Below are 16,251 nucleotides of genomic sequence, written 5' to 3'. Positions count from 1 at the left end.
GGAATATTTTTATTTTAAAAATATTAAATACTTATATAATTATTATGAAAATTGGTTAAAGAGAAAGGAGTAACATGTATTTCCCTCATGAATGATATAGAACTGACAGTTACTTTTCATCATGTTTGAATGTCATACTTATTTAACATTACTTTTACAAGGCGTAAAAGATAATTTAGATAAGTGTGTTACTACACATTATGCTAAATATACTTAATGCAATTAAAGGCTTACAGAACATGTTTTTTACTTTTGTTGGTAATAAAGAATGTTGCACATCTATTGTTTAGCTTCTGGATGTGAAGCCATGTAATTATATCTGCTCTTAAGTGCCATAATTTTAATAAAGCAAATGTACATATGAAATCATTGTTAGACCAGAACTGATTCTGTTTGAATTCTGAGTTTTCAGTTTTCTGGGTCTTACTTTGATAAGATTCAGAATATGTGGGGGTTTTTATTATTCTTTTTTTGCTTTGGATGTTAAAATCTTAAGAGATAAACTTTGGTTTTTGTTATAGTTTTTTATATTTTTTAACAGACTTAAAAATATAGTGGATTAACAAGCTCCTTAGCTGTATATATATTGGAAAATTTGGGCTTTAAAAAGAATACAGTGGCAGAATTTTTTTACTGAAGCATTCCAGAGACGATCAACACTAACCTAGCTATTGATGGAATGAAAACCTATGAACATTCACTTAAATTAAAAATATTCAGAGCTTCATCTGAATTTATAATTTTAGAAATATATTAATTGATCTGAAAATATCTTTTCTGAGTATTTGCAGGCCAGGATGTCAATTTCTGTCAACTACAGGATGTCATTTATATTAACTTGTTTACTTGTACACTAAATCCCAAATTAAATTTTCTTTATAAATAAGAATTATATATTATATGTTTAAACTGTATACTTTTCCTCTTTTATAGTTTCACAATAAGTACTCCTATTTTCTTTCAATCCAAACTCAGTTGTGGCAGTTTTTTATTTGAAAGTATGCATTTTACTTAGCTATGCTTTTTAAGCCTTTCATTTCATACAGGGTTTATGGTTTATGTTTGATACAAGTTCATTTGATTTCCAAACTGCTGCAGATTTGAGTTAAATATGAAGACTTATACATAGTATAAAAAGCAGTTTAAACTAGGGCTGGCAAAAGTGAATAGTAGAGAAAGCAGACCCAGTAGCTTTACTGTGAGGATTCTTGCTTTCTCAGCATAGCTCCCATCATCATTTACTGGTCCCTAGAAATAGAGGCTTACCTGAGGTATGAGGATGGACTTGAAAATGTGTGTTTCATTTATTTTATTATTTTGAATTTTGCTGACTTCAGAAATGGTGGTCTATCAATACTTAACACAGTGGGCATAGCATTTGGGGACATACAATTATGCCTACTTCCCAAATCAGGACATTCATTTTGCTGCAAATTAAGGATCTTTTATTATTAAGGCAGGTTTTTTGGTCTTCATCTTTTTTTATGCATGAATTCTCTGTTGCTTCTAAAATTAGAAAGAATTAAGGCTATTGGATGGGGTCCACTAAAATATCAACACTGAATGGTCTATAAACCAGGCATCAGGAATATCTGTATTTTTCACTAGATATGTTCTTATTCTGACATTGGAACAAAAATATATGTGACACATTTAGAAAAAAAGATTATGCGAAAGTTTTGCTTCTAACTAAAGGTAATCTGTGGTGACTGTCCTCCCCATAGTTCTACCCATTATGCAGTGAGAACATCACACAGAATAAGCTGGTTCAAGAGAGAAAAACATGAGGTCAGGGAGCTTCCAGCTTTCTGGACCAAGCTGAGGCAGAGCTGTATGTTCTCTGCCAAATTTTATTGAGCTGAACAAAGGTAATACATACTTTATATTTTAACATGACATAAGAAAAAGGACTTAATGGAAAGGAAAATGCTAATTCGTAATCTAAAAATGCCCACTCCCTGCAAAGCTTTAGCCCATATTTAAAGTGTTTGGCTTAACCTCTTAGGAAAAATTGCATTTTTATTTTGCAATTGCAGGTGTTCTTCATATCATAATTTAAAATATTGAGGAATAGTTATAAATGGGATGCACTATTAAGTCAGCATTAGAAAGAATTCACTCTTAGTTCTGAGACTTATTAAACATTATTTCAAACTTGTGTTTATAGTTCTGAATCTTATAACTGGAAAGTTCCAGTACCATTGTTGAGCTTTTGGGGGATTCTCATTAAAACAACTGGTGAAAACCAAACCAAAGTCACCATATTTTGTGTGGGCAGGTGGTAAAGGGCATGTTAAACATTGAGGGAATTGATGAAAACAAAATTGTTTTTATTAAGTATGTACCAGATGATTTACACAGTAACAATATATACATAATGGCCAATTACTACTAAACATATTCAGAAATTGTGAGACTGGTTCTGTAGAGTGACAATTATTCTATCTGTCTTTTCATGGTAAATACATGCACAGAGCAATTCTTACGATCTTGGATGACAAAACCCCTTTGGATTTGAAATTCTTTGTCAAATGAATTTTACATATAAAGTCGTGTTTCGGATGGAATGACACATCAACTTTTGAAGTAAATATTTTAGGTTATTTTCCATTTGCTAGAGTATGACCTTGAGAGTTTCGGAAATAGGTGTGTGTAAAACAACTGCAATCTCGGGATTTTTGAAAGGATTAATGGAAGTATACCCTAAGTGAAGTTTGTGAAAAATAAAGATTGCTGTATTTTTTATTGATCCTGCAGATATGGATGAGCTGATTTTGTATAATTAATTCCTTTGCCTATATATTGAAAATCAAATCAAAACGCCTTCAGAATGAAAAGATTTTTCCATGAAACTTGACATACTTTTCCAGAGAATTTAAAGGTTTGAGTAAGATTAGGGAAACACCTTATAGGGCCATTTTAGGATTAAACAATGTTATTTATAGAGAGTTAAGAGATCCACAGCTTGAAATCATCAATCAATTATGCATACCCATTCAATGTTTAATTGTATATTCACATGAGGGAGGCAAGGAGAAGTCACAATGGTTCTGATGAAGGTCGGGTAGAATAAACACATCATTAACAAACTTTGATATTTGTTTCGTGTGTCCACATTGCAATGTAAAATCATGTTGTTTATATCTTAATTCTTTTTTTTTTCGGGCCACACCCGTTTGGTGCTCAGGGGTTATTCCTGGCTAAGCGCTCAGAAATTGCCCCTGGCTTGGGGGGACCATATGGGACACCGGGGGATCGAACCATGATCCTGATCCTTGGCTACTGCTTGCAAGGCAGGCACCTTACCTCTAGCGCCACCTCGCCGGCCCCTATATCTTAATTCTTATGTTTTCCTTTCTGAGTTGCTTTGAAAGTATGTCTTTCTGTTCCCAGCTACTGTTTGAGCATTTTAGGATGCTAAGTCACTGTCATAAGTGTGAAAGCCCGTGTGAATAGTGTGAAAGTTGCACAAAAGCGAAACGGGTACTTCTGGAAGACACAGATGACTTAGAGACAGATTTGACTATTTTCATGACATGTGGTACTCGTGCCCGCCACAGAGAGGTAAAGCTTCCCATCTAGACACACACAGATCTCGTAGAGTCTTTGCGAACTGCTACCAGGTCCACTTGTCTCCGGAATCAACTTGGGTAAACACACAGTTTCAGCATCAAGTACAAGCTGCTTGGAGAGAAAATGAAAAATGAGGTGTTAAAAAAAGAATAAACATCACATGCATAGAATTCAATGTCCAAAGTAGTGTCCCCTCTGCTTATACAATTTCACCTGGCTCATATAAATCACAGTAATCTGACTCTTTAAAGCCCAGTTCTAGAGTAAAGGTAGATGTAAATTTAATTCCTATTCCTCATTGGAAGACAGTCACTTTCATTCAGAGTGATTACAAGTGGTGCTCAGAAGATCAAAGGGTGTTAGCCCAGTGATTCTTAGCCTAGTGGTTGTACACTCAAGGCAAGGGCTTGAGTACATGATGCTGCTTGGGCATACAGTGCTGGGAATCCCTGGGCCACCATCACTGGTGGTGCTGAGGGGTTGGAAGTTCAGAAGTGCTAGGACTCAAACCCAGTGGACACATACTTAACTAGCTCCCATGCCGGTAGCCATTAAAACAAAAATATTCTAAAACTCATTGTGTTAGTTTAGCTTGGAAAATGTATGATCCTAAAAATTACTTTCAAATTGACTAGTCTAAAGCAAGTTCCAGGGGTGTGGGAGGTTTAGATGCAGATTTTGTAGATAATTGACCCCAGTTTGATCCTTGGCACCATATGGTACCCATCTTATTGCAGGCTGTAGCCCAGTCTCTCTTGCCACTAGTAAATAATTAGCTTGTGGTCATTTAGCTTGTGGTCAAATCGCCTGTCATTAAGGTGAAGTATAATCCATAGAAATAGGTTCATTTAAACAATTTTTTTACACTTGAAAGTTAGAATTTATCTAAAATTTATTTTTATGAGAAACAATTGTCATAGGAAATTAATTTGTTTATTTTTCATGTGTGATTCTATTAGATGCTGAAAAGCATGTAGACACAGACAAAAGCCAACAGAAACAATGAAAAGTTTTGGCTGTGATAAACCATCACAGTTTATGGTTTTTATTTGTATGTTTGTTTTTGGGCCACATCTGGCAGTATACTCCTGGCTCTGCACTCAGAGGACCATATGTGGTTCAGAGGATCTTATTCAGTCCACCTACATGTAAGGCAAACTCCCTATCAGCTTTAATAACTTTATGGTCCATGACCATTAGTTTTATTTTTTGTCCTTTATATAATTAAACTGAAATTCAAACAAATTCCCATTGATTGAAATTTGGAAATATTTGATAATAAGGAAATCATTGTTGTTACTGATGTTTTAATTTTGGGTTTGGGGGCAAAACTGGCAATGTTCAGGGTTTACTCCCGGCTCAGGAGTTCTGGTAGAGTTTAGGGGACCAAATGTGGTGCTAGGCATCAAATTTGGGTCAACAAGGCAAGCATCTTTCTTTTCTCTTCAACCCCACAAAATAGTTATTACTCTGAACAGCCACAAGAAAAAGTTTCTTATTAGAAGGAATTGAAGTGTATTGTGGGTAGTCATAATCTTCCTCCTAGGCAACAAAGGTAGAGTAGTTATTTTACCTACCATTTATTCCAAACACTTTTTGTTTGCTTCTTTGTTTTTGTTTAGGGCTTGCTTACTCCTGGCTTTGAACTTAGAGTTCACTTGATGGAGTGCCAGGGATTGCACTTGGGTTGACTGTGTGCAAGGCAAGCATCTTACTTGCTATACAATCACTCCACTCCTCACTTTGTGCTCTGGAGTAAAAGGAACCCAATGGATGTTGTTTGTACCCGATTAGGTTATTTAATTTGTAATAGTTCTCCTAATGCCATTCTTATTATTTGCCTTTTTTCTACTTTACACCCTTCTTTTTTCTGGGTTTTGGGCCACACCTGGCTATGCTCAGGGGTTACTTGGCTGTCTGCTCAGAAATAGCTCCTGGCAGGCAAGAGGGACCATATGGGATGCCGGGATTTGAACCAACCACCTTTGGTCCTGGATTGGCTGCTTGCAAGGCAAACACCACTGTGCTATCTCTCCAGACCCTACTTTACACCTTTCATAATGATTATTTAAAAACTACCATAAATTTAGCATATCTAGAAAAATATTTAATGATTCAATCATAAACTTAGTATATTTAAGATCTTCATTGACATGATATTTATGATTGTTAATAGGATACATGAAAGCTTGAGATATTGAACTCACCGTTCCATCTCTACTATGAAAAATAATGTCTGATTGAGAAAGGGCCTCGATTTTTCCAGCATGGGCTTTTATATGAACACCCTTTGGGGCATCCATGCTTAGACTTCGGGTGGGGGATTCTAACCTGGAATGAAATAAAAACCAAGAAAAAGCTGTTTAAAAAGTATATCACAGCAATCAATCCTTTGACGGATGACTTAAAATAGGAAATATAATCAAATATAATCCTTATATCATTCTTGAGCAGTGATATCTGTAGAATTTTCATTCAAAAATTAAAAGATAACACATAGTAACATATTTTCCATTTCCGGAACTGGTGTCCTATATAAGCTTAAAATTCAATCCTAGTGCCAGAGAGTCACAGTTTCAGTGCATTAAATTATTTTGTGTACCACATCAGGAGAAAATATTATTTGTGAATAATTATATAAAGCTATTTCAACACATTTTTAATCTTTAAAATTATTTTCATTCAGGCATTGATTATGATTTACAAAGTTATTTAAAATAGAGTTCCACTTATCCACTGCTGGTGGGAATGCCTTCTAGTTCAACCTTTATGGAAAGCGATATGGAGATTCCTCCAAAAACTTGAAATCGAGCTCCCATATGATCCAGCTATACCAATCCTAGGAATATACCCTAAGAACACAAAAATACAGTACAAAAACCCCTTCCTTACACCTATATTCATTGCAGCACTATTTACCATAGCAAGACTCTGGAAACAACCAAGATGCCCTTCAACAGATGAATGGCTAAAGAAACTGTGGTACATATACACAATGGAATATTATGCAGCTGTCAGGAGAGATGAAGTCATGAAATTTTCCTATACATGGATGTACACGGAATCTATTATGCTGAGTGAAATAATCCAGAGAGAGAGAGAAAAACACAGAATGGTCTCACTCATCTATGGGTTTTAAGAAAAATGAAAGACATTCTTGCAATAATAATTTTTAGACACAAAAGAGAAAAGAGCTGGAAGTTCCAGCTCACCACAGGAAGCTCACCACAAAGAGTGATGAGTTTAATTAGAGAAATAACTACATTTTGAACTTTCCTAATAATGAGAATGTATGAGGGAAATGGAGAGCCTGTTTAGAGTATAGGCAGGGGTCAGGTGGGGAGGAGGGAGACTTGGGACATTGGTGATGGGAATGTTGCACTGGTGATGGGTGGCGTTCTTTACATGACTGAAACCCAAACACAATCATGTATGTAATCAAGGTGTTTAAATAAAAATAAAAAATAAATAAATAAATAAAATAGAGTTCCAGGGGCCCGGAGAGATAGCACAGCGGCGTTTGCCTTGCAAGCAGCCGATCCAGGACCAAAGGTGGTTGGATCGAATCTCGGTGTCCCATATGGTCCCCCGTGCCTGCCCAGGAGCTATTTCTGAGCAGTCAGCCAGGAGTAACCCCTGAGCACCGTCGGGTGTGGCCCAAAAACCAAAAAAAAAAAAAAAATAGAGTTCCAGCTATACAATTTCCAATGCAAACAATCCTACCCATGTGCCAACTTCCCTTTACCAAAGTTTGAGTTCTCACTGCTCTTTTCCCTTCTACCAAGTCTCATCACAGTCACATTTACAATATTTTTTTACAAGCCATTGTGACTTTCTATTTTCTTGGAGCAGAGTTTTATAGTTTTCTTTGTATAGGTCCTTCACATTTTTAGTCAAGTTTATTTCAAGATATTTGATTTTGTGTGGCACTATTGTGAATGGTGTTGTTTTCTTAATGTCCATTTCTTCCTTATTACTATTGGTATAGAGAAAGGCCATTGATTTTTGTGTGTTAATTTTGTAGCCTGCCACCTTGCTATATGAGTCTATTGTTTCTAGAAGCTTTTTGGTAGAGTCTTTAGAGTTTTCTAAGTTGAGTATCATGTCATCTGCAAACAGCGAGAGCTTGACTTGTTCCTTTTCTATCTGGATTCCCTTGATATCCTTTTCTTGCCTAATCACTACAGTGAGTACATCCAATGCTATGTTGAATAGAAGTGGTGAGAGAGGATAGCCTTGTCTTGTACCAGAATTTAGAGGGAAGGCTTTTAGTTTTTCTCCATTGAGGATAATATTTGCTACTGGCTTGTGGTAGATGGCCTTAACTATATTGAGAAAGGTTCCTTCCATTCCCATCTTGCTGAGAGTTTTGATCAAGAATGGGTGTTGGACCTTATCACAAAGAACAAGAACAATCAGCTTTGATGGGGATGTGGGAGAAAGGAACTCTCATTCACTGCTCATGGGAATGCCGTCTAGTCCAGCCCTTATGAAAAACAATATGGAGTCTCCTTAGAAAAATGAAAATTGAACTCCCATACAATCTATACCACTCCTAGGGATATACCCTAGTAATACAAAAATACAATACAAAAATCCCTTCATCACACCTATATTCATTTTAGTGCTATTTTCAATAGCCAGACTCTGGAAACAACCAAGATGCCCTTCAACAGATGAATGGCTAAAGAAACTGTGGTACATATACACAATGGAATATTATGAAGTCATCAGGAGAGATAAAGTCATGAAATTTTTGTATACATGGATGGACATGGAATCCATTATGCTGAGTCAAATAAGTCAGGGAGAGGCACACACATAGAATAGTGTCATTTGTCTATGGATTTAAAAAAAATAAAAGATTATTGAAACAATTCCTAGAGATGAGGACCAGAAGCACTGGCTCACCATATGAAGCTCACCACAAAGAATCATGAGTGCAGTTAGAAAAATAACTGCATTGAGAACTATCATAACAATGTCAATATGCGAGGGAATTAGAAAGCCTGTCTCAAATATAGGTGGGATGAGGTGGGGGGAGGAGATATGGGCACATAGGTGTTGGGAATGTTGCACTGGTGATGGGGGTGTTTTTTAATGATTGAAATCCAACTACAATCATGTTTGTAATTATGGTTTTTAAATAAAAATATTTTTTAAAAATGAGCTGGGAGATGAGTCACGAATACAGGTGGGGGTGGAGAAAGATGGGAGCTTTGGTGATGGGAGTGCTGAACTGGTGAAGGGTAGTTTTTTTATGACTGAAACCTAACTACAATCGTGTTTGTAAACACAATTTAAAAAAAAATCAACAAAAAATGTTTCCATTTTGGATACAGATACTCATTACCAGTACTTGTATGCTGTGTGTGTGTGTGTGTGTGTGTGTGTGATTGCTGGATAAGATATAATTAAGAACCTCAACCCACACATACTCTCCATAAAACATTGACAAATAGATGGTATTTTTAAGATACCAGAAGCAGAAGAATCACAAAGTAGTGATGAGTGGGAGTTGAAATGTTGGCATTCACAGAGGTGATAGTGTTTTGGGGCTGGTATTTTAGAGAAATTCAGAAAAGAGCTGTGGCCATATTTGGGAGTCTTTTTAGTGTTGGGTCTAGTCTCCCAGGCCACCATCAAAACTAAAACACCCAAGATGCAATTATACAAAGAGCAGTTTATTGAGAGCCACAAATCAGTATGTTGGGTGGGGTCAACCAAGCACATTTGACAACCCTAGCCAAATTTACATTCTTACTTTCTTAGTTTAGAGATCTTTCAAATGGGTTTGGTGACTTTTGCAGAGATTGGCTACACATTACAAAATTGGAGAAAGCTATACCTAAATAAGGGCTCTATGGTTGTTGTAAGCAGGATATTGGCTGCTTGTGGGGAGGAAATGAGTAAACTGTCTGGCTGACTGCGTGGGGCTCCAATGGTTAGCTTAGGTGGTGGCATTTCATGGAAACTTGCTTTTCATTTACAGTAATAAGCCAACTGCAACACTCGAGGCCTGTTTCATCTTCTGTCTGGTCCTTTCAGCTGAAAAAGAGCTCTGGTATACAGATAGAAGGTAACTTACAACAGATGCACAATTCTAAGCAGGCTGTTTATTCTGAGATTGGAGTAAGCAGAAACATACAGCTGTCTATACAAAACTCCTAAGCTGAGAAGGCACATGAAACTATTTTTACAATAGTGGTTGCTGCTGCTGGCCTCCCATACAAGATTTTTGAAAGCATAAAAGGAAATTAACAAAGAGTTAGAGAAAGTGTAGCAGCCAGAAACAAGAAAGGTCCAGGATGGTGTGAGAGAGAGGGAAACAAAGATGGAGAGTCAGAGAGAGAGAATGAGAGCGAATGAGAGAGAGAGAAGATAGGAGAGAATTTAAGTATTTTTTAAATGGTGGAAGTATTTTAAGGTAGTTGCTGCAAGTTTTATATAAGAAAACATGCATTATGTTACTGAGTGAAGTTAGTCAAAAGGAAAGGGACAGACCAGAATGATCTCTTTCATGTGAAATATAAAGAGGCACAGTAAGGGAATAACAAGTATCCAATGGCAATAGAAAATAACTGGTCTAAAGAAATGAGTTTATCAAGGTTGGAAGGCAAGGAAGGGAGAGTGTGAGGGGGCCCTGAGATAGTGGATGGAAGCTGACACTGGTTGACAGTTATGGTGTTGGTTAAAACATTGCATACATACAGCCCTATTATGAACATTACTGTGAACTATGGTGCCTCAAATAGAGTTAAAAAGGAAAAGAAAAAATATAATTTTTTATAAGCAGAAGAATGTTGATTTTCAGCTATCAGTCAGTAAAACTAATATTTTTTTATTCAAAAATCACTAAATTTTATCCTTTGGAACTCCAACATACCTACAGACCACAGGCAAGTGGCCTCTGGAAGATAGATGTTTAAGGAGTAATAATCACTTTCCAAGACTGAGAAATAACATGAGTTTCTAAAATTGAAGAAATATAAAAATATGAATTCAAATATATCTTTTGTGGTGAAACTTCAGAATGTTAAGATTAATGAGAAATTCAAATCAATATTAGAATTAAAACCAGATTGTTGGGGCCGGGCGGTGGCACTAAAGGTAAGGGTGCCTGCCTTGCCTGCGCTAGCCTCGGACGGACCGCGGTTCGATCCCCCGGCGTCCCATATGGTCCCCCAAGCCAGGAGTGACTTCTGAGCGCATAGCCAGGAGTAACCCCTGAGCGTCACCGGGTGTGGCCCAAAAACCTAAAAAACAAAACAAAACAAAACAAAAAAACCAGATTGTTTATGAAGCCTCAAAAGTAATGTGGATCTCGGCATGTTTTGATTTCAGGACTGAGACTATTGTGTGGTGCTTGTCTTTATTGCTGTAGTGCTCACTGGATATTTGATATTTCTTTCTGTACTGTTGTGGTGTTTCAATTACCTTTTTCATGCCCTCTCTCAAACTGAGGTTGAAGGCATCTTTAAGGACTCCACCCATTTTCAGCTTATTTGATTTTTCTTTTATTTTTTTAATTTATTTTTTACTCCATTCTATTGCTTTTCTTTCCTTCAAACAAAACCACAAAACTAGAATTATCTAGCTCCTCCTTTCAAATAGAGGGGGAAGCAAGGGAGGGTACCAGGACCAAACAGATCACTAATAGTAAGCTAGACAAAGAGGGGACCACCTACTTTAGCAACCCGGGGGGGGGGGGAGGGTGATGGTGGGGGATATGGGTTGCAGGAAGGGAATGGTGATGGGGGGAGGACAAATTTGGTGATGGGTATTTCCCTGATTCAATGTTAATATGTACCTAAAATACTACTATGAAAGATATGTAAGCCAAGATGATCAAAATAAAAAAAAAGTAATGTGGATCTAATATTACTCAGTCTAGAAATTCAGTCCAGTTTAACTTGTATTCACCTTAAAGAAGTATATTTTTGATGGAGAGGGAATATGTTGACTGTACTTTAGACAGATCCTCACTGAAAAGAGAATCTATGGGAAGTTCAAACCAGAATTAAAGGGCATTTTGCAATGCAGAAGCACACATTAGAAAAAGCAATGTAACTTTTTTAAAAAGGAAAATTAGAACTGTATTACTTTAAAAAAGCAGGAGCTGAGTAAAAGTAAAGTTCATAATAAAATAACACAGGTAAGAAAATAACTTTAGAGGGGGTTGGAGCAGATAGTGTAGCAGGTAGGATACTTGCCTTGCACCAGGAGAGATCCCTGAGCCCCACCAGGAATGATATCTAAGTGCAAATTTAGGAGTAAGCTCTGAGCACCACCAGATGTATCCCCAACTCCCCCCAAAGAAAAGAACCTTACAAGTGTTCTGTTATTACTTGGGAAGAGAATGATACTGATTTTGAAGTTATTTATCTCCATGCATGTAAAAATAAGGACATTACAGAAATAAAAATAATAAACAATCAAAAAGAAACATGAGTAGTGAGTAGTGAGAATACTATAATATATATATTACGGTTTGGGGCCACTCCTAGCAGTGCTCTTTCCTGGTGGGTATTCAGGAGACTATATATGGCTTTAGGGAATGAACTCAGGTTCATATCATATGCATGTAAGATAAATACCCTATCCATTGTACTATGCCTATAGACTGAAAGAATGTTAATAAATCTAAGAAAAATCAGCGAAAAAGAGGAAAAAATCAAGGTAAATAAGTTCATATAATTGAGAATGAAAGTAATAACTATAATATACATTATTAGTTTTCCCTAATATAAACTAAGAATTTTATTGTAGGAGATTAAAAGAAAATCTTCAGTCAAAAAACTTATTTCTAGACTGGTGCCAGAGCGATAACACAGAAGGTAGGGGTTTGCCTTGCACACGGTTGACCTCAGTTCAATTCCTCATTAAGGACACATTTTTAGTGCTTATTTCTCACTGACTCCCCTTTTTACTCCTGGATTAATGCTCTGTGTTGCCTTGGGGACCATGAGGTGACAGGGATAAAACCCAGATCTCCTAGTGCAAATCATACATTCCATCCTGTTGAACTATCTCCATCACTGTTAGTATTTATTATAGGCAATTATCAACTTTTATGTCATAGAAAATATTTCTTGTTCCAAATATAATAATTTTGGGGCCCAGAGAGATAGCACAGAGGTGTTTGCCTTGCAAGCAGCCGATCCAGGACCTAAGGTGGTTGGTTCGAATCCCGGTGTCCCATATGGTCCCCCGTGCCTGCCAGGAGCTATTTCTGAGCAGACAGCCAGGAGTAACCCCTGAGCAACACTGGGTGTGACCCAAAAACCAAAAAAACAAATATAATAATTTTGTAAAAGTAATAATATGCCCTTAAAATTTAGAGAAATTCTTGATTTAATAATAGCCACTATTTCATACTACAAATACTTTCGAAGAGTGTATGATAAACTGAATTCTTTTGGGGGGAGCACATCTAGTGAAGTTCAGGATTTACTCTTGGCTGTTCACACAGGAATATTTCCTGGTGGTGCCCAGGTGACCATTATTAGATGTTGAAGAGCTCACCTGGGTCAGCAGCATTCAAGACAGAGCACTCTACCCATTATACTCACTATACTATCTCTCCAACTCCAAATTGTTATTGCTTTTGATGAAGATATAAAAAGGTAGAATTGCCTAATTCTATGTAGTGGTATACAATATAAAAATGATCTTGTTCTTAATTAATATTTGGCTCTTAATTAAATATACATTTAAACTAATAATTTATAAAATGTTCCTTAGACCACTCAGTGGTTAATAAAATGTTGATATAACTATGAATGTTTTATTTTATTGGGTTTTGGAAGCACATCACACTGTACTCAGATAATTAAATATTTGTTAGTCATGATAATTATTATGCATATATTTCAAGTACAAATCATAAATGCAGTTTTATCTTGGACTTTAAGACTTTTTAAAAAAATATCATTTAGTTTTATTATAAAATAGGAATTTCATTTTGGAACAGCAAATAAAAACATTCAACAGTCGAATGGAAAAGTACACATGAGAACACAATAGACTATATAATAACATAATATATCTATAAAGTGAGTGGTTTTTATATATTATATAAAGATATAATAAAAGTGAAAGATTTGTGCTAAATGAAATATGTCAGTCACAAAGACAAATACTTTATAATTCTACCTATATGACATATCTACAATCAAATTCATAGCGATAGAAAACAGCGAGGTGTTTGCTAGGGTTTGGGCAAAAGAAATGGACTTTTTAAAATTATCTAGAGATTCAGTTTTGTAAAGGAAAAGAATTGTGAAGATGAACAATGATGCAATTGCAAAAACAATGTGAATGCACTTAGTGCTTTTTAAATCGTACACCTAAATAAGTAAGATGGTAAATTTTATGTTTTGTGTATTTATTACAATTAAAAATTAATACAGAAAAGAATGGGAGAGGTTACGGAACAGTTTGTTACTGACACAGTGGTTAGAGATAATGAAAGACTCTGGAGTTTAGGGTCAGAATGAAGAATCGGAGTGACTTTCCCCCTCCATTGGAATAGAATTAATAGTGATTTGTTACAAATGGAAAGTCATAAGAATTAGCATAATTAATGAAATAAGAATTTGATATTTACTGCCAAAGTATTACTCTAGTAGATGCCCATATATTTTTCATAAGTGAGTATGCGAATAAAGTTTGCATAAAGTTCTCACCTCAGGTCCTGAAATGAATCTGCTCTTACCAGAGGTGTTTCCACCGAATGTTCAAAAAGAGCCCCCTCAGGCCCTGAGAATAAAATAAAAAGGAATTGTTTTATGAACATAAAGTAAATGACACCAAATAAATAAAAATACAAATGTATTGTTTTGCTTTCTACTTTTTATTATACTTACCATGAATTTCAACACTAAATGATAGGTTTCCAATGTTCTGACACTGCACCCTCCAATAGTATCCACTTTTCTCCACCACTGTCTGAGGGATTGCCACCATCCCCTAAATTTTGGTTCCCCCATCATGGCAAACTCAACTCTGTAAATTTGTTATTAGGCACTTTTTTTTTTTGGTTGTTGGGTCACACCCAGAGGTTCTCAGGGTTTATTCTTGGCTCTGCACTCAGAAGTCACTCCTGGCCTGTATGAAAGATTATATAGCATACCAGGATTCAAACCACTGTCTATCCTGGATCAGCTATGAGAAAGGCAAATGTCCTACTGCTATGTTATCTCTCTGGCCCCATTTGTTAATTCTTTACTGTGTTCCTTTATATTCCACATATTAAAGATATAATTCTATGTCTGTTCTCCTTCTGACAAACTTCATTCAATGTGATACTTTCCAGATTCATCCACATTGCAGCAAATCTTTTTTGTTTGTTTTTGCCAACTAGTGTTTCTACTCAGAATACATTGTGTGCATAGCTTATTTTTCCAGTCATCTGTTTTTGGACACTAGGTTTTATTTTCAGGTTTTTGTTATTATGAATAATGTTGCAATAAATGTAGGTGTTCAAAAGTCTATTCTGAATAGACTTGATATTTGGTGCTGAATTTGTACGGATGCTGGAGTTCTAGGACTGAAAATATATCTGATTGCATACTTTTCCAAGGACAGTAAGTAGCTCCTAAAAACAAAATATGATTTTCAAAGCAATTGTAATACAAGCTTTAAAAAATCTGAGAACAAAATTAGCTCCTAAAGTGAGGACTCTGCACAGAATTTCTGTTCAGAGTTGCTCAAACTATCATAATAATTCCTTGATTTTATTTATGAAACTTGCATCTTGTGACATTTGCTTCCTTTTTCAGTAAATTCATAGGTTGCATTTATTTTTTATTTAAAATATTATTATTACAATAAAGCCAAAATTATTTTAGAAGATAAAGCACTGTTATACCATACCACATCAACAGCATGCCCAGACACCTCAAGTACTTCACTTTTAAAGATACTTCAGAACATTTACAAAAAGTTAAATGATTCTAAAGTCAGTTTAAGAAAGCCTCTAGAAGCAGTATGTTCCATCCATTTGAGTGAGATTATACTTATGCACAAGACACTGTGTCTATTGTGATGCAGAAATGGAAGAGCATGCTAGTGAAAAGTGGTATTCTAATGAGATATGCTAATTTAATGCACAGTATAGGTAGGTAGGACTGTTTCACCACTTTACTAACAAAAGCCTTGAGAAACAGAAAGATCTATTTCCTTGCCAGAGTAGTTATAAAGCTTAGTGGTATGGCTGTGGTCTGAATTTAAAAGCTCACTCTTTCATCTATGGCTAGAGAGATTCTGGGCATATAATAACACATAATAAACAGAAGTAATGTGCCAGTATACTGAAATAATGGGACTGAATTGCAGTAGAAGAAATGAAAAACTCTATGGAAAGCCTCTCCAATAGAGTAACTGACAGCAGCTGAAGACAGAACTAGTGAGCTGGAAGATGAGATGCATAATAACTCCATACAGCAGAGAAGATTGGAAAAAAAAAACTCAAAGCAAATGATCAGACAATGAAAAAAAATACTCAAATATTTTGAACAGATGAAAAGAGAAATGTTCGATAAATTTAACAGAAACAACATAAGAATCATTGTAGTCCCAGAAACCCAAGAAAAAAATCCCCAAGAAGTATCAACAGTCAAGAACATCATTACAGAGAAACTCCCTGAAATAAAGTCTGCATGCAACCAAATCCTG

At 35.9% G+C, this 16,251-nt stretch overlaps 1 protein-coding gene across 1 annotated transcript in view; it reads right to left on the bottom strand.

Moving 5' to 3' along the window:
* Window positions 1-3,339: 3,339 nt before the first annotated feature.
* The window catches only part of SGCG (sarcoglycan gamma), a 100,374-nt gene continuing 87,462 nt past the window's right edge, over window positions 3,340-16,251 (bottom strand). The window contains exons 6-8 of the mRNA XM_049778354.1: window positions 14,262-14,334; window positions 5,781-5,904; window positions 3,340-3,681 (exon numbers count right to left, since the gene is read on the bottom strand). Coding sequence (XP_049634311.1) covers window positions 3,508-3,681; window positions 5,781-5,904; window positions 14,262-14,334 — 371 coding nt within the window. The 3' untranslated portion in view covers window positions 3,340-3,507. The remainder of the gene's footprint in view (window positions 3,682-5,780; window positions 5,905-14,261; window positions 14,335-16,251) is intronic.

This window comes from Suncus etruscus, chromosome 8, assembly GCF_024139225.1.
Source record: "Suncus etruscus isolate mSunEtr1 chromosome 8, mSunEtr1.pri.cur, whole genome shotgun sequence".
Lineage (NCBI taxonomy): Eukaryota > Metazoa > Chordata > Mammalia > Eulipotyphla > Soricidae > Suncus > Suncus etruscus.
The sequence above is the reverse complement of the archived record's forward strand: the minus strand, read 5'-3'. Positions and strand labels throughout refer to the sequence as shown.